Genomic DNA, 22,235 nt, shown 5'->3' on the forward strand with positions numbered 1-22,235 from the left:
ACTGGGTGGGAGCATCAAGAGGTACTTACGGGTCTTCCAGGGGCTCCAACTGGACCCATCGGCCCCATAGGCCCAGGGCGGCCAGGAGGACCCTGTGAACAACAAGAGGGTGTTTTGAAGAGACCAGTTGTGTGTGGAGGCCGGACGGACGTTCTCAGAGCTGTGCTTGGAATCCTCTCTAATAAAAACAAAATTTACCTGGAATCCGACCAGTCCAGGCTCCCCGGGTTCACCCTGTGTGAGAGGAAATGATGTTTCACTGTTCAGCACTGTTACATTGTTTCATGTCACTACAGACCTAGAGCACATAGCTGGAGGGTACAGGACTTGGGGACCGCCACTCCCCGGACACCCAGGGCGTGGGGTACAGGCAAAGAGCACACCTATGATTACTGCAAGGTGGAAAGTGTCCCATCAGAAATGACTTAAATTCCTCCCAATTCCTCCCAAAAGTCATTTAACTGACTCTTAAATTCATCTTCCATTCTCCTGTGAATCCTTTCACGGGGCCCCTCTTACACTCCTTCACTTGGTACTGAACTCTGCTCAGAATTTACATGGGATGGGCTCATTCCGTCTACCCTCCTGGGCACACGTACCCTGTATTTGTCGCGGTCCTCTTGAGACAGTGCATAAGGTTCACCTTTCTGTCCTTTGGGTCCTTGGGGCCCCTAAATTAGCAGATACATCATAAAGAGAGAAAAACAAGTCGTTAACACTGAGTGTAGCTCTAGTGATCTGCGCCATCCAGCAGTGGCGTCTGGAGTCTGAATGTCCCCTGGTGTACAGGTCACTCGAGCAGCAGCCCTGTATCCAGTACCTCCTGATGGTCCCTGTGGTCTACACAGGAGACCTGAGCCCCAACCTGTGTCTGGCAACTCCTGAATGTCCCTGTGGTCTATGCAGGTGACTCTGAGTACCGGCCCTATGTCCAGCATGGTATCTTTCCTCAGAGTTAAAATGGAAGTACTTTCTAGAATTTAACTTATTTTAAAAAATCCAAACGAGTCCTCTCTGTGCTCACCCTCCGGCACGACATGAGGTGTTTTCTTTGGGATGATACCCTGGCTTCCTTTGGCATCAGTGTCCTGATGGTATGAATGCACATAGGTTCCAGGCCTGTTTGCAGGAGAGAGGCTACGTTCTCTCTACAACTAGTATTGTCTCCAACATAGACAGTGTGGCACACGTGTGTGTATGCACAAACATCTTTAACACCTACATATGCAGGCAACATTTCAAAGTGATAGGTATGTTTCTTGGTCATGAAATATATTTCAGAATAGAGGGGGAAATGGCGTAGCTTGTTGAAAAGCTGAACCACGTACACAGGAAGCCAGGGAGGGCCTGAAGGCAGAGGGTGCGGCGCTTCTTTCGATTGGCTTCAGGATGAAGACTGGCAAAGCCCATTCACAACTTCCTCCTACTTTACAAGGTCTTAAAAAACCTCTTAAAAATGTTTTGAATTTGTAAGATTTTCATGGTAAAAAGGAGAAATACCCTACTGATAAAATACTTCAGGGTTCTTGGCAAGAATCTTGAAAAATGAATGAGCCACAAAATGGACGATTCCGTGAAGCTCCTCCCCTGGGAAACCAAGCCTGGTCCCATCTGCCACACGGCAAAGAGCTACAGACACCACCGTCCTGCCGTCATGAGGGTCCTGGAGCCTGTGAAGCCAGAGGCTCACGGGGGACCCCCCAGGCCCCGTGTTAATTTAGCTTGCTGTTACACTGTCATTCTCGTGAGCTGGAACATGGAGAGAATGGAGTGATGCGGGCGGGACATCTGGACCAGGCCAACCGTCTCATCCAAGATTAAGAAGGAATATGGACAGTGAAGTTCCTCCAACCCAGGACAACTGGGCCTCGGCGGGGGGCGGGGGGCAAGAAAACACGGGCGGGAAAGGAAGTGATGCGTCCATCTGGCCACAGGAGCGGGAGTCTCCCCGGTTCCGAAAGTCCAGGTTTGGGGTTCTGCCTGTCCTAGGCCAGCAGCAGGAGGCAAGTGCCCTTCTCAGAGTTTCTCGAAGGGTGGCCAGCACAGGCCCTCTGGCTGAGCCTGGAAAGGGAGCTCAGGCCACCTTCTCCCCTGAGTATCCGCCACCCAGGCTTCCAGGCCAAGCAGGTCGGACCACCATGCTCATACTCACGGGGGAACCGGGAAAGCCCGCGGGGCCGGAGGGTCCTTGTGGGCCTGTGTCTCCCCTGGTCCCATTGCAGCCGTCATAGCCAGGCCGGCCCCGGGGCCCGCCTTGGCCCGGGTGTCCCTGGGAAAGAGAACCGTGCGTGAGACCGGTAGCCTGCACATGGGTTTCTGGTTTGCATGCAATAAAATAGATGTAAATATTCTCACAAGCCCTGTCCCTTCCCGAGTCCAAGCATGTCCAGTGTTCTGAGGTCTGAGCGGGGCACACCCCCTGGCCAACAGGAAAGCTAGAGAGGGAGGGTCGTGCTAACTCTGTGAACATCTCCATCTCAGTTACCTGATTTCAACGACGTAGAGGGGTGGGGTCAATGATCTACCACTTATAAGCTATGTGACCACAACCTATTACACAATTTCTTTAAATCATGGATATACTTTATCATGTGATTTCTTTTGAGCTTCAGACTTTTTGATCATAAGCCAAACACTGACATTCCAGAGTGACTTTTGAGCCCATTAGGATTCCTTTCAGATTTACTTAAAAAACTTGGAAACTTTCAAGATCGGTGAATAAACCCCCTATGTACGTGCCTTGTGCTCTGAACAGCACTGAGCCATATAATGAGAGAGTGGAGCTTTTCTCTTATCTGTGCCTCTGTTTGCCTCAGATGTGTGCAGTCACTGTGTTGGCCAGGTGCTGTCAGCCAACTCCAGTGGAGAGTCCACATGCTCCTGTAACAGGTGAGTGCAGCTGCCCACCTGCTGCTGCAGACAGCTTTCAGATAGGGACCCCCATGAGCGAGTCCTTCAGATCCAGCCTGTGGAAACAGCTTTCTCAGAGCTCTGCTCAGGATCTTCCTGTTCTGTGGTGCCCCTGTGCCTCGCCTTCTCCGTCCTTTCCCTGGATTATCTGCCTACTGTTATTGGCCTTCTGATTGGAATTGGATGAGGGTGTTTGCGGCTGCCTGCCAACGGGACACGGCTTGAAACTGTGCTTCAGGGGAAAACTTAGACCATAGTGGGCTAAATATCCATCCCTGTGGCTCAACATCCAATTAGGTGCATTTCTATAAAACATAACTCAGCTTTTACCACGCACGTGTCCGCTGGGGCCTCCACGAGGACACGGAGGATCCTGGCCACCAGAAGGTCCTGTGACCTTCTTCCTTTAGCCGTTTCCTTCTTCTCTTAGGAAGTCTGAGGGCTGAGGCCCTGAAGGCAGAGTGTGAACTCTCTGTAGCAAGCCTGCCTGTGCAGCTGGGGAGGGTCTCTCGCTGCGTATGTGTGTGCCTGCTCGTGTGTGTGCCTTGGTGATAGAGAAGATGCCTGTGCAGGTTACGGGCACAGACATCTGTGTGTGTGGGGCTTGGGAGGCAGAGGTCTCTGAGTCACAGCAGCAGACAAGGGAGGTGCTTCAAGACGTGCGATAAACACTCGCATCTCCGAGGTCAGCTGTGGCCGGAAAGCCGGCCCTGGGAAATCTGCTTCTGGGGCCCCGGGAAGACGGCTGTGAGTCAGTCTGTTTTGTTTATTTTTTTATGCCACAAGAAGTAAAGTAAACTAGGTTACAAAAACACATTTTACTGCATTTTGAGACTTTCTCATGAACAAGCCAGGCTGTTCCTTTTGCTTGCTCGGTGTGGCTACTACAAGGGACCTGAGAAGCTGCCCTTGGGCCTGCAGGGCTGCCTTCTGGTCCTCCACCACGCTGCACTTTCAGGTTGTTCAAAGCTTCCAGTGAGATCTCAACCCTGGCCCCTCCCCGGGCCCATCACACTCACAATGTCCATTTTTAGCAAAGTTGCCTCAATTCTGAAGCCAGGTCTGCAAACATGCTCGTGAAGGGAACAGTCTGGCGTGTGTGACTGGACTCCAGGAAAGAGCTCTGCCCGGCGAGCCCCCAGGTTTTATGCTATAAACAATCAGGAGGCCTCATCCAAAGTGTTTCTGTATGTCACAGTTGTGCTGCCTTGAATGCACGCAAGGTCTTAAAACTCTCATCTTCCAAAAACTTACCGGAATTCCATCAGCACCAGGGAACCCAGAGACACCTCTTGCTCCCTGTGAAGAAGGTGACAAGTCAGTGATGGCCAGGACACGGTGCCCCTGGGGAGCCGGAGGACGTCGGCATCCTGCTTACCACATCTCCTTTGGGTCCCGCTGTCCCGGGGGCTCCTCTTTCGCCCTTGTCGCCTTTGCGGCCCTGCAGCCCTGGGAAGCCCTGCAGCCCGGGAGGCCCGGTGTAGCCCTGGGGGCCCACTGGCCCTGGCTGACCCTGTGGGAACAAAGTACGTTCAGCTTCCAACTGAAAACCAGAAACAGTCATTTTCAGTCAAGTTATTTCTGGAACTAGGCTTTTCATTCTGGAGAGCTATGATCTGCAGAGAACCTGATGTAAATTACCGGCTTCTACCTCGGCAGCCAGAGGAGGGTTTCTGGCTAACGAGTTTGAGGGGAAAAACATTAGATGGAAGAAAATGTGATCCTGAATGACATAAGTCACTGTGTGAAAGGGCCTCGGGCTGAGGTGAAGAGTGAACCTACTCGGCCGCTAGTCTTTTTCATAAAAAAGTTTCCAAACAGATTTCCCCAATCCCAGCGGTGTCCTCCACACAACGCGCGTGGGGTATGCGAGTGTGTGTCAGCTGTCCAATGCCCCCATGTTCCAGAGTAGGGCATCTCTTCTCCTTCATACAAAAAATAAGGGGTGTCTAGAAAGACTTTTGTCCACACCCATTAGGATGGCTATTGTTGAAAACAACAAGAACCAACCAAGCCCCAAATTTGTGAGGATGTGGAGAAGTCAACCCTGTGCATCGCTGGCAGCAATGTGAGAGGGTGCAGCGCTGGGGAGAGGGTGATGTCGCCTCCCAGCACCAGACGGTGTCACAGGATCCCACAGCTTCACTCCCAGTCAGACCCCAGAGGACTGGAGGCAGGAACCGAACAGATACTAGCACCCTGGAGTCTCAGCACCATTCACATCGGCCAGGGGTGGACACAGCCCAGGTGTGCTCAGCAGATGACTGGCGGCCTTAAAAGGGAAGGAGGCGGGGCTGGGCTGTGACCCGGGGTAGACGTGCAGGCCCTGGGTTCCCCTCTGCACCATGAATACAGAAAGACAGAGGAGGGGCAGAAGTTCTGATGCCAGCCGCTACAGGGGCCACTTGTGAGGACGTGGGCTGTGACACGAGCCGGTCGTCAGGAGGCAGACGCTGGGCCACCCCACTCCCGCAGGGCGCCTGGGCGGAAAGCCGGTGGCAGGTGCCAGGCTGGGGAGGGGGACTTTTGCTCCCTGGGTACAGAGGATCAGGTTCACCTTCCCAAAGGTGGAGATGACCTGCAGGTGTATGGTGGTGACTGCCGCCTACCCGTGCGCCCCGAGGCAGCCCCAGGTGCAGTGTGGACGCCCTGGGGCAGGAGCACCTCGGGAGCCTCACCTCTGGACTGTTCTTAACCCGCACTGCTGGAGGCGTGGGGCCTAGATGTGGGGGCCTCGGTGGGGTGACTCTTGGGGGGAACCTCTCCATGCAGATCAAGGGCGGGGTAGGTAGGTGAGATTTGGAAGCCCCAGCTCTGATCTAGGGGCCAGCCTCCTCCAGACGCGGCAAGCTCTGTCCAGGCCGGCATTTCATTCTAGAGCTGTATGTAGCAGTGTGTAGCCGTATGTAGCTGTGTGTAGCTGTGTGTAGCTGTGTGTAGCTGTGTGTAGCCATATGTAGCCGTATGTAGCCATATGTAGCTGTATGTACCTATGTGTAGCCGTGTGTAGCCGTGTGTAGCCGTGTGTAGCCGTGTGTAGCTGTGTGTAGCCGTGTGTAGCCGTGTGTAGCTGTGTGTAGCCGTGTGTAGCCATATGTAGCCGTATGTAGCCATATGTAGCTGTATGTACCTATGTGTAGCTGTGTGTAGCTGTGTGTAGCCGTGTGTAGCTGTGTGTAGCCGTGTGTAGCCATATGTAGCCGTGTGTAGCCGTGTGTAGCTGTATGTACCTATGTGTAGCTGTATGTACCTATGTGTAGCCGTGTGTAGCCGTGTGTAGCTGTGTGTAGCTGTATGTACCTATGTGTAGCTGTGTGTAGCTGTATGTACCTATGTGTAGCTGTGTGTAGCGGTGTGTAGCTGTATGTAGCCGTGTGTAGCCGTATGTAGCTGTATGTACCTATGTGTAGCCGTGTGTAGCTGTGTGTAGCCGTGTGTAGCCGTGTGTAGCCGTGTGTAGCCGTGTGTAGCTGTATGTACCTATGTGTAGCGGTGTGTAGCTGTATGTACCTATGTGTAGCTGTGTGTAGCTGTGTGTAGCCGTGTGTAGCCGTGTGTAGCCGTGTGTAGCTGTGGTGTAGGAGCATGTGCTCCACTCAAGGACCACCAGCAGGAGAAGCCCAAATGCTGCAGGACTGTTAAAGGACAGGACAGATGCCGGGTGGCTGCCACTGCCCTCTTGCCAGGGAGGAAGACCTGGTGAGGGGGACGGGCCTGAGGGAGACACGCGCCTGGGCTCATGGATGCTGAAGCTCAGCAGATCCATTTTCCTGCCTTTGCTATAAGTTTGGGAATAAAACACGTTTGACTCTGATTTTGACGGCTCTTTCCAGGCTGTGCACATTTGTGCCCTGTGTGTGGCTACACTGGGATGTGCCTTCTTGGGGTCACGCTCCACGCCAGGCCCTGTGTCCCCCATGCCGAGGCCGGGTGCTTGGCAGCATACACAGTGAAGTCCTGTGGCTGATGGATGACATCTCTACTTTTACTGTCCCTGTGCCGTGTCTTTCCAAGGGGATCACTTTCCAGAGCTATCAACAGAAGGGCACGTCCACCACAAGGACACGGGACGTGTCTGACGGGTGGACACCAGGCCCTGCCCTGCATTTGCTGACCTATCCTTGTTCCCTTTGATGGGAAAGTGACTGGTTTCCTTCCGTTGTCAGTCAGCTTCTCTCTGACCTTCGTTTCTTGGTGGGAGACGGACATGTGGACTACATCGCTGGCCTTCCCTTTCCTGGAACACGCGTTTCTCTTCCTGTGAGGGGACGTCCCCGTAACATAAAGCCAACAGCCCTCAAGCGCAGGCTGCGGGGGCTCCTGGTGCACTTTTATCTCCTAGGAGGAAACCTGGCCCCTGCACACAGTCACTCCCGGCCTCCTGCCCCTGCCCCCGACAGCTGCCCATCTGCTTTCTCTCTCCGAGGATCTCCCTGTTCTAGAAATTCACATAAATGAAATCATAGTGATGTGGCCTCTGGGTCTGGCTGCTGTCACTGGACATGCCTTTGAGGGCCACCCCCACGGCAGCGGGCAGCGGCACCTCAAGTTATGGCAGGGTCATATTCCGTCGCATGGACATGCTACAACCCCTTCCCTCCATCTGTCGGTGGATATTGGGGTAACTCTGCCTGTTGGCTGTTGTGAGTCCTCCTGCTGTGAGCGCGTGTGTGGACATGTGCTGAGTTCCTATGTCCAATCTCTTGGGTGTGTCCCTGGGCGTGGAGGGCTGGGTCCTAGGGTGACTCTGTTTTGTTTTCGGAGGTGTGGCCAAGCTTTCCTCCCAGTGGCCGCGCCAGTTTACACCCCCGACGTCCTCAGCAGCACCCGCTCTTTTCTTGGGTAGAGCCATCTCCTAGGGGTCTACGTGGGGCAGCTGGTGGGCAGTTCCTCCTGAGCTTCTGCTGGAACGTGACGGTCCACAGAACCGAGTCCAGCTTCCTCCCCGAGGCAGGTCCTGCAGTCTGGGAGGAAGAGTGCTGAACTGTCCTTCAGGACTGAGCCCTGCATGGCCAGGATTAACTGGGCCTTGGAGTCAGGGTCCAAGGGTCAGGGCGAGACTTTCCCCAGGACATCCTGCCCATCAGGGAAGTCCAGCGGCAGGGTAAGGCGCAGCTGGGGGACCAGGCAGGAGAGGAGGGTTTTCCTGTGCACTAATCAGTGTCATCATCCACTTCCACCTCAGCCCAGGAGCCCCTCTGGAGGACTTCCTTCATCTCCTCCTTTCCTTCTGGAACATGTGATGTAAAATAAAGATCGACTCAGGAGCAGCAGGAGTCTACTTTAAATGTCTTCACATAAATCTCAAAATCTCCCAGATTCTCAAGATTCCTACAATATCCTTGATAAGACTATCACCCAGACTATTTCTCATAAGCCAGCAGAGGCTGTGCAAAGGAGCCGTGAGGTCATCTACCAGGCCTCTGCCTCTCCCACCACCAGGCGATCCTGCGCAGGCAGGTGAGCCCTCTCCCAGGAAACGGAATCACGAAAAGCATCTCTACACAGTGCTTCTGGGAGGAAGCACTGTTACCAGCTGTAAAAATGATGGATCTCATTTTGTCTTCAGGTCAACCGCACAGAGTGGTCATGAACTCCAGTACAGGGGAGGAGACAGCTGGGTCTCTGAAAGGCTCAGAGACGGGCTGCCTGCAGTCTACCCTCACTCCTCCAGGGGAGGGCTGGACAGAAATGCAGAGCCCCAGCCCCGGGCTGCATTTCAAGTGATCCCCCAGATGTCCCTTTGTGTGAGAATCAGCTGGGCACAGTGGTGCACACCTGTAACCCCAGCAACAGGGGAGTCTGAGGAGGAGGATGACAACTTTGTGACAACTTTGAGGCCAGCTTTAGCAACTTAGACCTGGTCTCAGAACAAAAAATAAAAGTGCTAGGGATGTGGCTCAGTGGCAAAGTGCCCCTGGCTTCAGTGCCCAGTACTGCACAAAAAATAAAAAATAAATAGAAACTAAAGAAAGCATGAGAGCCTGCGCCAAGCCACCCTGTGCCCTGCCTGAGGTTCTGAGGGAGGAGATGGTTTTATTTAGTGAGAAAAACCTCTTAAGCACAGGGTTGAACCCAGAAGAAGGTCTGGCTTACTGAGCCAGGCAAAGGGAAAGGAGGGTCCTGCTGTGCATCAGGGGTTCTATGTGGGACACATCGTGGTCACCGCGATCGATGACGCCCTGCCTTTCCCTTTGTGAAACCTCTGCTGGGGCGTGGCTCAGGGTCCGGTTGGCAGAGTCCAGGTGCACGTGGCCTATGTCCCGCTACTGTGGGGAGAATGCGCGTGGAGTGCCAGCACACCACACCTGCCTGGGCCTGGGATCTCACCCCTGGAAATGGGGCGCACTGTAGTCAGAGGGGCGTGTGAGCAGAGTGACCGCGACGCAGACGGGAAGGGTGGGATGGGGGCGACCTGGTCCTATCGCATGTTCACACAGCCTCATGGTGGGCAAAACATGCCTGGCCAAGAAGGAGGAGAGTTTCACTTGTCAGGGAAGGACAGACAGACCCCACGGCACTTCACAGCAGGGCTCCGGGCCTGCAGAGCAGCCAGAGCAAGGCGGAGAGCTGGAATGGGCGCTGCGCGAGCGGCACCCACGTCTGAATAGCAGGAAGTCCCTCCTCCTTCCCCAGCCCCCCTTCCTGTCTCATTGGCGTGGGCTCTGGTGCCTCCAGACACTCCTGTCCTCTGCGGTGCCTGGGGGACCCTCCCTTCCCCTGTGGGTCAGGCTTCCCGGCCCAGCCCATTCAAGGATGCCGTTCCTGGCAACCCTCAGGGAATTCCAACCTAAGTCCTAGTTAATTTCCACCAACCCTTTGCCACACATTAGGAAATATGTAAAATGTCCCCAAAGACAGGACTACTTTTTAGGATCCAGGAAAACAATTTCTCCATCCAACATTTAGAAATGTTTATTGTTCTTCAGGATGAGTAGTTAACATTTGTGAGCCATTTTTAGATCACCCTGGCAGGATGGATTAAAGCATATTCCAAGCTGACTAGTGTATTAGCATTTGTGCAGAATATCACATGTACAACCACCAGGAAATAGTGATTATTCCATGCCACACAGTCTGAGCTAAATCTGCCACCTTCCACCTGTATTTTCTTACTTAATATATAGCAAAATATCAGCCCCACACCTGGGTACGCTTCTATATTAAGGTTCCAGCTTGCTGGTCATGGTGGCGCATGCTTGTAATCCCAGTGGCTTGGAGGATCCCAGAGACAGGAGCATCGTAAGTTCAAAGCCAGCCTCAGCCATGGCAAGGCGCTAAGCAACTCAGTGAGACCCTGTCTCTAAATAAAATACAAAATAGGGCTGGGATGTGGCTCAGTGGTCGAGTGCCCCTGCATTCAATCCCCTATGCCCAAAAGAAGAAAAACAAATTTCAGCTATATGGGGTAGAATGATATGGGATCTGCTCTCCCCAATCATTAGGCAGATTGTAGAATTAGGGTCCATATAAAGTAACTGATTTCCATATGTCATGAAACAAACCTTTACCCTTACCCCATAATGTTCAAACATTTACTTAAAATGGATCATGGACCCAAAAGAAAGAGCTAAAACCATAAAACTTCTCAGAGAAAACATAGGGGGGAATCTTTGTATTTTCAGATTGGTAAAGTTCTCTTACAAAAACACAATCATCACAAATCATAAAAGAATGTAGACAACATAAAAAGCTGGCTTGTCAAAAGATACTGTTGAAAATAAAAAAGGCCATAATCTTGGAGATGTTTGTAGAACACATGTTTGATAGATGATTTCTACCAGAATATATTAAAAAAAAGCTTGCCAAACTCAGTAAGAATGAACAGCTTGATTGAAAAATGTGGCCAATGATTTGAACAGACACTTCATCAAAGATGTGCAGATGGAAAATGAGCCACGGAAAGATGCCGGGCAGGCGGATCACCAAGGGAGAGAAGGCAGGCCACAGGGAGACAGGATGCGACCTAGTGGGACAGTACCACTGGGAGCAAGGGCCAGCACTGCCATGTGCTGGTGAGGACACATGCTCCTGTGTCCCCCAGGGTGAGTGCAGCCCGGCTCAGCCACCGTGGCAGGCAGTGTGACAGTTTCTTACAAGTTCAACCCACCCCTGGTCCAGGCTTGGGAGAAATGTCCTCCCGCCCCTCAGCAGGGCCTGCCTGACAGCATGCACAGTGTTTTACAGACCTAGCTCAAAGCAGACCAACCATATGCTCGTCAGCTGACAGGGAATGGATACACAAACCCAGGGACCCAGGCAGATTGGACCCCGCTCTGCGGTAGAAAGGAACCGAGTGAGTCGCAACAGAGAGGTGAGTCACACCCGCCTGCCACGTGACAGAAGCCAGACACAGAGGCTAGGCTGGCTGACCAGGCCTCCAGGCCATTCCAGAAGAGGGACTTCTCAGAGCGAAAGCAGGTCGGAGGTGGCCAGGAGCTGGAGGCCGAGCAGGGCTGACCCCAGGGGCAGGGAGTGACTTCCTGCCATTCTTTTGGTGTCACTGGGGGCTGCGCACCTTCGTCAATACTCGTGAATGGAATGCCGATCACACCTCGGTAAACATGGCCTAAAAATAGAGGAGTCGGGCAAAGCAAAGATGGAGACGAGCACCCGACATCCATGGTGACCCGGGGCCTGTCCTTTTGCTGTGTTCCTGCAGTGAACTGGGAAGCAGATGGTGTGTAGGGAAGAAAGAGCAGCTTTACAACAACACGTGAGAAAGCATGCAGCCCAGCGCTTTCTCCAAGTGTCTGCGGGGCCATAACAGGGCGGGCAGACGGGGTGTCCTCCTGGAGGAGCCTGGTGGGCCTGCAGGAGCGCTGGCCGCAGGGGAAGCTCGTGGGCACAGCAGGGTGCGGAGCCAGACCTGGGCAACACTGGGGTCCGTTCTGCTTGATCTCTGTGAAAAGCCACCAGACAGAAGGTGCTGCCCACTGTCCTCAGACATGAGGACACAGTTCTGTCTGAAGTGACTCGACTCAGATCCACATGTTAAAGCAGGCCCTCCCACCCAGGGCCACGGAGCTGGAACCACTGCGTCCTGCTCGGAAACAGCCGCACGTGGGCAGCACCCTCGTGGCTGTCAGCCCAAGGCTGCGCCCAGCTTTTTATAGTCTGGGCCCGACTTTAAAATATGTTGGAAAGCCCATCTTCTGGGAAAGCCTTTCATCACCTCTGAACTTTAGCCATAGATACATTTCATCTCCCTGAATGTGAATCATTGCCTAACAGGCTGACCAGACTTCCTAAACCTTGTCCCCTAAAAGGACATGGACTTTGAGTGGGGATGAGTCGAGGTCCTGGGGGGCGGCAAGGAGGAGAAGGCAGGGTCAGGGCCCTGGGCAGCACACACAGAGCTCAGCTTCAGGCCTCGGGACTATGCCAAGGACCAGGGCATCACTATCAAATAGGCTGGATGTCGCTGTGAGTTAGCAGCACAGGGTGGCTCTGGCCTATACGAAGGTGACCAGAGAGGAACAATTAGAATAGGATGTAACTAACGGGTTACCAAGATTGTGAAATAGCTGGTAATTAAAGCTAGGTGTCTGCCTTTATGTCTTCAGTTTTAGGCTATTAACTTCACATGCCAGCTGCAGGTGTCAACATTTTACTAGTATTCTCAGGTCACAGTCGCACCTAAGAGGGTGACGTGACTCATGCTGGAGACAGACAGTGTTCTAATTGCTCTGCGGTTCTGACTTTGCCCTGCGGGGTGCTCTGCAGAAGTGAGCAGCCAACAGCTCATGAGTGCTGCCCACAGCAGGAAGTGAGAGGAACTGGCCAGCCAGTGGCCTCCCTGCTGTACTGCCGGGGCAGGCACATCCTTGAGAGTGACCTTCTCATATCTGTGGCGAAGATCAGGGGCAGAACAAGAGGCATATCTATGTTGCATTAGACTAAATCACAGTCACGTGGAAGAAAAGCACTCCGAGGCAGCCCTCTTTTGAGCTGGCTCTGCCTCGAAAAGCAAATCACCAGCCCACTCCCTGGCCAGCTGAGTTCAGGGCTTTGGGCAGGGACTCCGCCGTGGCTGTGGGGCACAGCTTTCCTGTCACCTGGGTTTCAAGTGCTCCATGTTCTGTCATTGGAACATGCTTCATTATTTCCACTTGATCCTCCTCCCTCCTTGGCCTGAGTCTGCGTATCTGCTATTTCAAGTTAGCTTTTGTATTCCTTTTTTAAAAGATTTTATTTTTAACTTACATACAAGGAGATTCACTCTTTGTTACTCAGGTTTTTCTTTTTGGTGGTGCTGGGGGTCGAGCCCAGGGCCTCGCAGGGGCTAGGCAGGTGCTCTACCACACTGAGCTGATCCCCAGCCCTGAAACCCACTTTTCGTTTTTTAATGCACAGCGTGTTAGCAGCACTCAAGATCTAGAACGGCTCCCTCGCCCCGCCTCCCTGTGCGGCCTCTGCCAATCACTGGTCCCGTCTTCCGATTTCCCGATCCTGTTCCAGACTGTGGCACAGGGGGTCGTGAGGGAGCAGGCTTCTGGGTGGGACTTTTCCCTGGGCTAGGGCACTTGAGGATCACCCTGTTGCATGGATGAGCAGCCTGCGCCTTCCCCCTGATGCAGGGCGGTCTGTTAGACCCCCACAGTCGGCCCCAGCAGCTGTTTGTGTGCGTGCTTTGTGAAGGTCAGGACTGCTGAATCACATGGCAGTGGCTGGACTTCCTCAGGCTGCAGTGCTGCTCTCTGATGCGCTGACCTCTGAGGGAAGCCCCAGGTGCCCTCATCCCTGGTAGAGGTTCCCACAGGTGTCTACATTTCTACTAGCCCAGATTCGGCTCCAGGTCCAGAGTTTCCATCTATGGCACTAACATCCCCTCTGACACGCTTCCCTGGTCAGAAGATGCCTCGGCCTCCATCGGTACCAGGGGCTGTGAGCTGGGCCGTGGGGCTTGCTCAGAGGCAGTGGGGCTGGGACGATAGTTCTGGTCCCTTTAATCCTTTCCGTAAGACAAAAGGTGAGCCTTGCTAGGAGGAGGGCACCAGGGGAGGGCGAGCCACACGAAGCAGACCTGGGCCTGGTCCATCACCCAGAGCAGCCGATCAGATGGAGAATTCCTTCTGTGACCAGCACATGGCTACAACTCACACAGAGCCGGGGAAGGGGTGACTGAAAGGAGGCCCCAGAGTTCCTACCTAAAGTGTGGATTCCATTTATCGTGGATAGAAAAGCTTCACCTTCTCATGGATTATGACACAAACACCACCTGTCTTTCTGATATGGGGACATGAGCCTCCTTCATTAGAAAGGATCTTGGAGTGGCCTCCACTGAAAACTGGGTCAGTATGCAATCACTTCTCAGATTCACTGTTGCTCTTGGCCATGGACAGCCTACTGCTTCTCCGAGGCTTGGTGAAGTCTCAGTTTGGAAGGCCTCAGAGAGCATGGGCACCTGTGAGGTCAGGTGGACAGCTGGCCCTGGTCTGGGGCTCACCACCAACAGGCCCCCAGGATCCCCTGCAGACCCCTGAATCAAATCTGCATCCTCTCAAGACCCCAGCTGACTCCTGTGCTTGGTAAAGCTGGGAAAAATCCCTGGAGGAGGGGTCCCAGGCCGGCCCCGGCCTTCACAGAGTGGGACCCAGACCTGTCGAGTTTTCTGGTCCCGCAGTCTGGGAGAGGTAGGGGAGCCTGGGAACTGAGATTTCACAACCCCCCAGCACTCCCAGTCTCAGCCAGGCTTGAGAGCAAGGAGCGCGTTCAGCTCACAGGTGGGAGCTGTGAAGAAATCTCCAACCGACGCGAAACATGGGACTCCCCCCACCCCGTGCCCCCGCCCCAACACTGGGCCTGCCAGGCCACGCCAGGCCACGCCGGAGGTTCACGCTGCACACCTCTGGGGGCGCACTTCTGCTTGTGAATGAATGAGGAGGGTCTCTGGGACCCCTTCCCTCCCTGCCCTGCCAAGCTTCTGCGTCTTGTCAGGAGGTCTTTCCCACAGCTTGGGGGGCCCTGCTTCCCACCACAGGGCTTCCCCACTGCCTCCCCGTTTCCCACATGACCTCCCCGCCTGGGGCTCTCTCCCCGTCCTTGCTCGTAGTCTGCTCCAGTCTAAGTGAGCTCCTGGAGATTGGCGAGTTTCTCTGCAACCTCAGGGCATTGGCACCAGTTGGCCCTGGTTGCCCACTGTCTCAGAGGCCCTGGAGGACGGAACTCTAGCTCGGCCTCTCAGGATGTTTTCTTGGCCTCACAACCACATTAGGCTTCCCCACAGGACACTGCAGGGTGTGGTCGCTCTACAGTTCACATGGGACCACAGAGCCCTCGGAAGCAGGGGCCATCCCTCCTGTCAGCTCCTGTGCCCAGCGTCTCTCACACATAGAACAGCTCTACAAACCTTTAAGTGGATGGATTACAGCACTGCCATTGACCGAGTTGTCTCATTCCAAAAACTCGAGTTCTTCCCATACAACAAGTTCTATTTTGAGGCTATTATTTTCTCCTCCTCCTCCTCCTCTTTTTGCAGTGCTGGGGATGGAATCCAGGGCTTCACACATGCTAGGCAATCACTTTGCCCCTGAGCTACCTCCCCAGCCTTAGTCCCTTTTCCTGCACATTATAATGGCTTCATGGTTTCGGAAACACAGCTTCTGGGGGTGATACTGCAGGGGCCTTCCACCTCTCCTCTGCCCCACCCTCACTCAATTCCATAAATCACCCTGGTGCTTTGGAAAGTACCCCACCCACCAGCTCTGCACCTCTGTTCTCTGCTGCGCCCGCCCAGTGGAATTTGGCTTTCACAGAGGGTCTGGTTTTATCTGTCTGTACTATCAGACTGACTGCGTTCCAGGCCTCTAACGTGAAGTCCTAGAGAGGAGACCACCCAGAGTGGCAGAGGGCGGCCAGTCCCTCAGACCCCACTCAGAACCCCAGCGCTGGAGGGGAGGCGAGGACTCTGGGATGCAGGAGCCCCTCCCGGGGATGGGCGCACAGTCCTGGATGCGTGAACCAGCTTTCTGAGGACAACCGCGGGGGACGAGGCAGAGCATAAGCTGTGCAGGGGAACCTCAGGGGCGCGGGCTTAGCAGTTATGGAGAAAAGAGGTGAGTTGCCAACATGGGTCTGAGAAAAAGCTATAAAAGGAAGATTTTTCGATGCTTACTGAATATCTCTGTTTTGAAACCAAATCTTAGCTTTCTTATTGCCTTTGATGTTCCTGGGAGTGAGGACTGGCTGGGGTGGAGGGAATGGTGCAGTTCCAGTGGTCAACAGTAGGTGGCAGTCAGCTGCGCTCTCAGGAGCGAGAACGCAGCAACCTTGACTTCAGCACAGATCTGCAAGCCATGTGAGGATGTCAAAGCCGGGAGGCTGCTCTGTGTTAAGTGACTCATCTCAGTGGGGCAGAGGGCACATCCTTCATCTGCCACAGGGACCCAACCTCCCATGGGAAAACGCTGATGAAAACTGTGCCTGCAGAGCTCCAACGCTGTCTAAAGAGCACATCGAATTCCACTTTTCTTTTATGGGGTGATCGAGCTCAGTAATTCTTCTTATCTTTCCCTTCCCTTTGACTTGCTCCAGGAAAGCGTGCTAAGTATGCCCACTGGGGGCCTGTTGGACCCAGACCCATCAGAGTCCCGTGAGAGAGTAATTTCAAGTGACATGAGATTTGATCCCTGAGACTAAGTGGGAACAGCCTGAACTCAGGGGACTTCCTGCTTGGAGCACTCTCCAGCAGTTCATGTCATATCTTTAATTTTCACAAGACTTCTGAGTACAGACTCTGAGTACATTCATTCTATGGGAGACTGAGGCAGGGAAGGTGGTCACCCACTGGCACTGTGAAGACAGGCTCATGTCAGCTCTTCAGGACAGGCCCAGGGGCACTGTCACCCACAGTGCACTTCCTTGGAGGAACATGTGATTTCAGACCTCAGATCAACCTGGTCTACTGATCTTCATGAGGCTGCAATTAAGCTGAGAGCAGGTGGCCAGATTGCATACACAGAGGCAGAAAGCCTGGGGCTTAGTTAGCCCAGTCCTGTGGTGGCCATGCTGCATCTCTGCCTGAACCCGCTGTGGCCCAGTGTTGGCCATTTCATGGCTCATTAGCCCCCTCCCCAATGGAGAGTAACTGGGGCTGAAAGAAGAGGCCAAATCAGGCAGCTGGTTACTCTTTAGCCATGCTGGTCCAAAGGTATGCAGGGGAGGCCTCCAGTCTGCAGGCCACCACCCTGAGATGTGCACCCTGGGAAGAGCTAGGCAGAGCCTCAGGGCCATGTGTCCTGCGCTGGCAGAGTCTTCATCAAGAACGGCTGCAGTCAGGGTTCCCAAAGGCCTGTGTCCCAAAGGTGACAAGAAGACCCGGAGATTGAGCATTTCCTGAAGTGGGGTGAGCTGGCCTTCAGGTGTAGGGTGGCTGGAAGGCCTGGTGCACCCTCCCAGGAGCGGTTCCTGGGAGGAGGTGCGTGGCTTGGGAGGCCCTGGGCAGCCTGGGGGCCCCAGGAGCTGACATCTGGAACCACGGCGAGGCAGAACTGGGCTTTCAGGGGGATGGGTGCCCTCCCCACAGCAGCAGAGGGTCAGAATCATCCCCAAAAGGGAGAGGACAGGGCAGAGCTGGCGGCCACGTGACTTGTGAGCAGAATCAGGGGGTATGGCAGTGCCCTCTAACCATGGTGTTGAGAGAAAGGTGGAGGCAGCACAGGTGCCGGTGGTGACCCGCAAACAGGAAGGTCTGTGGAAGGTGGCCGAGCCTGGTGGCAGGCAGATTCCAGGCTACCTGACCACCAGGGCCGTCCAGGAACAGAAGAGGCTCTGGCTAAGGAACAACCAGAACTTTATCTGCTTAGAGCTTAGGACACTGCGGGAGGCCCATGCCACTGTAAGGTACCCCCACGTGTATCTGATGATGGACACATGGAATAAAAGCTTGGGAAGGACTCCTAAAGACCCAGCTGGACTTGAGGGATGGCGACCGCCCCTAGGGGCTTGTCTGCCATCTTGGCTAATCGTGCCTCACACTCCTTGTGGCCCCTGGAAGTTTTGTTTCATTCCTGCCTGGGATGAAACCCGGCCTCCCTGGCCAGGCAAGTGCTCTGCAACTGAGCCCTACCCACAGCGGGCACAGTGGCAGGCAGCACAGGCCAGGTGGCAACTCCTTATTTGCATCTGTAAAAGGACATAAGATCTTGGAAGTGGCCTCTGAGAGCTCTTGCAGAGATATTACCCAGGATAAGACCAGGCACCGAGGACAGTTCTGCAGCCACCGAGCCGTCAGAGCTGCTGGATGGCACCGTGGCCGCCCATGCAGGGCTGGGCAGTGAACCAAGGGCTGGCCTTGCAGCCTGGCCGGCCCTGCAGATGGCTCTCTGGACATCCTGGACTTCCCTCCTCAGATTCCCTGGTGTAGGGTGATTCTTTGGACGGACACTGAACACACATCCGCAATTAAAATAAAGAACAACAAACCCTGGGAGACTGATCTTTTTTCAGTCTGTGGAAAGATAATGGATGGTGCCTTTGTGCAGGCTTGAAACACAGGGTCCTGGGCGGGAGGAAACTGAATGACATTCATGTCCATTCCAGAGACGTGACTCAGCCAGGGCATGTTCTCAGGACACAGGACATTCGTTCTTTTTAATGGCATTTGTCAGAAGAAAAATGAGAAGCAGTTTTCCTCCATAAAGTGGAAGGCAACAGCTGGGCACAGCTGCGCTTCCTCCCGAGGGGCCCCTCAGGCACAGTGCTCGGGGCTCTTGGAGAACAAGAGCCAGGCAGGAGGGAGTCTCCAGAGACCCAGGGTGGCCTGTCACGGCCAACACTGGCTTTGGGGTTGGGATTTCCATCCTGCGCTTTATCTGTCACCAATTACCTGTCCTTAATGAGACTGCTCCCAGGAAGCCTTCTCAGGGGTCTTTGTGACACTGGCCTTGGGTGTGTCTTCTGCTGTGTCTTAGCAGGAGCCACCAGGGAGTGCTGGGGTCTTCCTCTGTGCGTGGCCACGTGAAAGGCTTTTCACCCCAGCACAGCCTTCTGACCCCAGAGGACGGCCCAGAGAGGGCATCTCTGCACAGCTGGCCCCTGGGTGGGCCACGGAGCACTCTGTCTACAGGACAGGGAGGTGGCAGAGCAGGGTGGCAACTGAGGACAACCTCTAAGGCTCTCCTGGTACCACACTGAAGTTACTGTGGGGAAGCTGGGGACCTTCCAAGGACAAAGCAGTCCCAGTTCCACCCACTCTATGGAGGGCGGGCTGGTTGCTGGCCTCTCACGCACACCTCTCGCACCAGGATCAGGACACAGAGCCCAGGGCCCTCTGGCCTGCCGCTGCCTTCCTTCCTGAGCCAGGCAGCCCCAGGGTTGGCCCCTGGAGTTTCCTTGCACGTCTCCAACCAGCCTTGCTCAGCTTCTTTCTGGTGAGAAGGCTGCCTTTGAGTTTGCATGAGCTCTCTTCTTGCCTGTGAACCTCTTTGGTGAGACACCTTGCTCCCTCTAACTACTTCAGTAGACACTTGTGGGTGCCAACCCCCACCTGTCCAGAGGGTCCACAGACAGCTCAAAGCAGCGGGTTTAAGGTGAACTTGACATCTCATTTCCTGCCCCTGCTCCTAGCAGAACCCCCACGCCTGCCCTGGTGCTCCTCTGATCCTCAGCTCTGTTAAGAGCAAGAGCTCCTGGCTGGACCCCGAGCCCTGAAGCACTAGAGACCTCGCTCCTCTCTGCACAATTCCAGTGGAGCTTCCTGCCGACTCCTGCCCCTTGGCTCCTTGGCTCCTTGGCTCTGAGCATCACCAAGACTCCGGTACTCACCTCTGCCTCCACCCTCCAGGTCCTGTCCCGTCCATTCTCTCTGCTGCCTCCTTAGGTACCCTGCAGTTTTGGAAATCAAGGTGCTCTCACACCCCTTTCTACCTTAAAGATGTTAAGGCCACCACGGGACAAAATCCAGCGCCACCCCCAGGACACTCCAGGCTTCTCCTGGGTGCCTGGGTGCCCCTCCTCAGTCCTAGGCTCCTGGGAAGCTTGGCTGGCACCTTTCTTCTGCCTGGAGGGTGTCCCTCATTCTGTCCTCTCCGATCAGTCCTCAGCTGCTCAGAGGAGAGCCTCTCCAAGGCCCCACTGTTACCTCGTTAGAGAGCCTCGTTAGAGTGTAGGAGGGAGGTAGCCCCACACACCTGTCCTTCCCATTCTGAGGTCCCAGAAGGGCGGGTTCAATTGCTAGTGAAATTGGACACCACTTCTTTAAAATCAATCCTGCTCTATGCATCCCATCTGACAGACACGGCAGACATTCCTGGAGTTGGAGAGGCACTGCCTCAGGATTACTCTGCCCATTCCCCAGTGTGGCTACTGGGTGCCCTGCTGGGACCCCAGCAGCCTCCTGTGGGCCCAGCCAGAGGCTGTGCTGTTCCTGACAAGGTCTGCAGCAACCCTGCCAGACCCCTGAAGGCCTGCGAGCCCAGAGGTCTCCAGCCCTCACTGGCCTTTCAGCGGTCAGAAGGGACTCAGGCTGCCGCTGAGGACAGACACACCTGCACGTGTGTACACTCACACACTCACACACAGGTCTCGAACGCTTCTCAAATTTAGAAGGTGTGAAGAATATATAAAAATATGAAAGAAGACAAAGTATAAGAGCGGTACGGAAGGTGAACCTGGTCAGGGAAGCACCGTGGCTCGTCTATCTACTACAAGCCAGCTGGCCAGGCAGCGCATGTGAATGTCTACGCGAATTCCATTTGCCCCAGAAGCTCACCCCAGTTATGAGGACTGTCTGGACCGCGCTCCAGCAGGGACCTGGGTTTTGCCTGCGTTACAACAGTCTTACAGGAGGGAGGTATCCCCACATCATAGAACTGTTTGTGGTGCATTTCTGTCAATTTGCTGACACATTCCTATTATCCTGGGGCATCTCTGAGACCAGGCATCTTGCAAATTTTGAGGTGTGTCTCCAGCACTGCAGAGGGTCCTACGCCCATGACCACCTGAGACCACATCTAGCTGGTCCCCCATTGTGTGCAGACCCAGAAGCTGTAGGATCTATGGGGCAGCAGACCTGCTTGTGAGGGCTTCTTTCTGGCTTCAGACCCTGCTGGTTATGAATCACAATCCACACTCTGGTTTAGTTTACATCTGGAAACTATGGCTAATGTGTCATAGGATTTACTAGCTCCCTTTGGCAGTGGTTTCTTTGAGCTCAACGTTCCTCTGCCATGCAAAACAGTAGCTCTTTGGAAGCTGTGATTTGACCTGCTGGGAAAGGATTCGGAAGCATGCTTGACCACCATAAGGCGAGCCATAGTCTTCCTCACACAGTGACTCACCAGAAGGGACTCCAGCCACGCCGGAACCTACTGCCTCTGGCTGCTCATCAGCTCACCTTCACAAGCTGGTGCCCAGGGTCACCTGCTGCCAGCATAGAGGCAAGGGAGGGGCGGGAGGCTCTCTTCTTGACCCAGAAACCAAAACCAAGGGGGAAAGAGGTATTTCAAATGGCACATAAGCATTCACCTGGGTGCGTAAGCATGGAGCCGGCGTGGAGGCCTGCAGGAAGGGGGTCCTTTGGGAGGCCACTCAGTCCTCCATCTTGTCTCTAATCCAAGCTGAAGGTCCCCCTGGGTAAGGTTCTCTGTCCTGCTTGGGAAATGCGGGGCGTGGAGCAGGTGGGTTTGAGGTGGATCTGCAAACCTGAAGGGGTGGGAAGACAACTACCCTCTCTCAGGCTCCCCGGTGGGGATCCCACCTGGATCTACTGTGGGTGTCCTCCAGGACACCCCGATCAAGTTCCAACAGGAGTCCTAGACACGGCCACCCACTCCCCAGCCAGGCGCCCCTGCGGGTCCTCAGAACAATGACCATTTCCCTACTGCAGTGCTCCTGTTCTCTCTGAAGTGACCGGCGCACTTGGACTTTGGGAGGATTTATAATTGTCTCCCCCAGCCAGCACCTCTCCTTCCTTTCTCCTCCCAGTGTGTTTAAAATGGTCTCGGCTCCATCCCTGCTTCCCCGGGGCATCTAGCTCAGACCCTCCCTCGCCCTGCCCTCTCCTTGGGATAGTCTAGCCATCCCTCCCTCGTGTCTCTGCTTGTTCTGTCTCCTTGGCAGGGCTCTTCCTCCAACCTCAGGCTGCTGCTCTGCCAACCCCTCACCCTCGCCCGCTTCTTGCTGCATCTCGTCCAGGGACAGTGGCTTCCTCACGTCTGGCTGGGTGGCGACTTCTCATGGGGTGGCTCCTGATTCAAGTGTGGATCCCCAGCTCACACCCCGTCCCCTCCCATGGCCGGTGACTGTGTCCTGCAGCGGAGAGGAAGAACAGCACCTTCACATCTGGTGGAGGTCTGAAGAGCTCAGCTGACAGGAAGTTTACT

At 54.5% G+C, this 22,235-nt stretch overlaps 1 protein-coding gene across 1 annotated transcript in view; it reads right to left on the reverse strand.

Moving 5' to 3' along the window:
• The window catches only part of Col4a2 (collagen type IV alpha 2 chain), a 147,240-nt gene that overhangs the window by 50,227 nt on the left and 74,778 nt on the right, over positions 1 to 22,235 (reverse strand). Inside the window, exons 5-10 of the mRNA XM_026399516.2 lie at positions 4,289 to 4,423; positions 4,165 to 4,209; positions 2,153 to 2,269; positions 600 to 671; positions 199 to 234; positions 30 to 92 (exon numbers count right to left, since the gene is read on the reverse strand). Coding sequence (XP_026255301.1) covers positions 30 to 92; positions 199 to 234; positions 600 to 671; positions 2,153 to 2,269; positions 4,165 to 4,209; positions 4,289 to 4,423 — 468 coding nt within the window. The remainder of the gene's footprint in view (positions 1 to 29; positions 93 to 198; positions 235 to 599; positions 672 to 2,152; positions 2,270 to 4,164; positions 4,210 to 4,288; positions 4,424 to 22,235) is intronic.

The sequence above is a fragment of the Urocitellus parryii genome, chromosome 2 (assembly GCF_045843805.1).
Source record: "Urocitellus parryii isolate mUroPar1 chromosome 2, mUroPar1.hap1, whole genome shotgun sequence".
NCBI classification, from domain to species: Eukaryota; Metazoa; Chordata; class Mammalia; order Rodentia; family Sciuridae; genus Urocitellus; species Urocitellus parryii.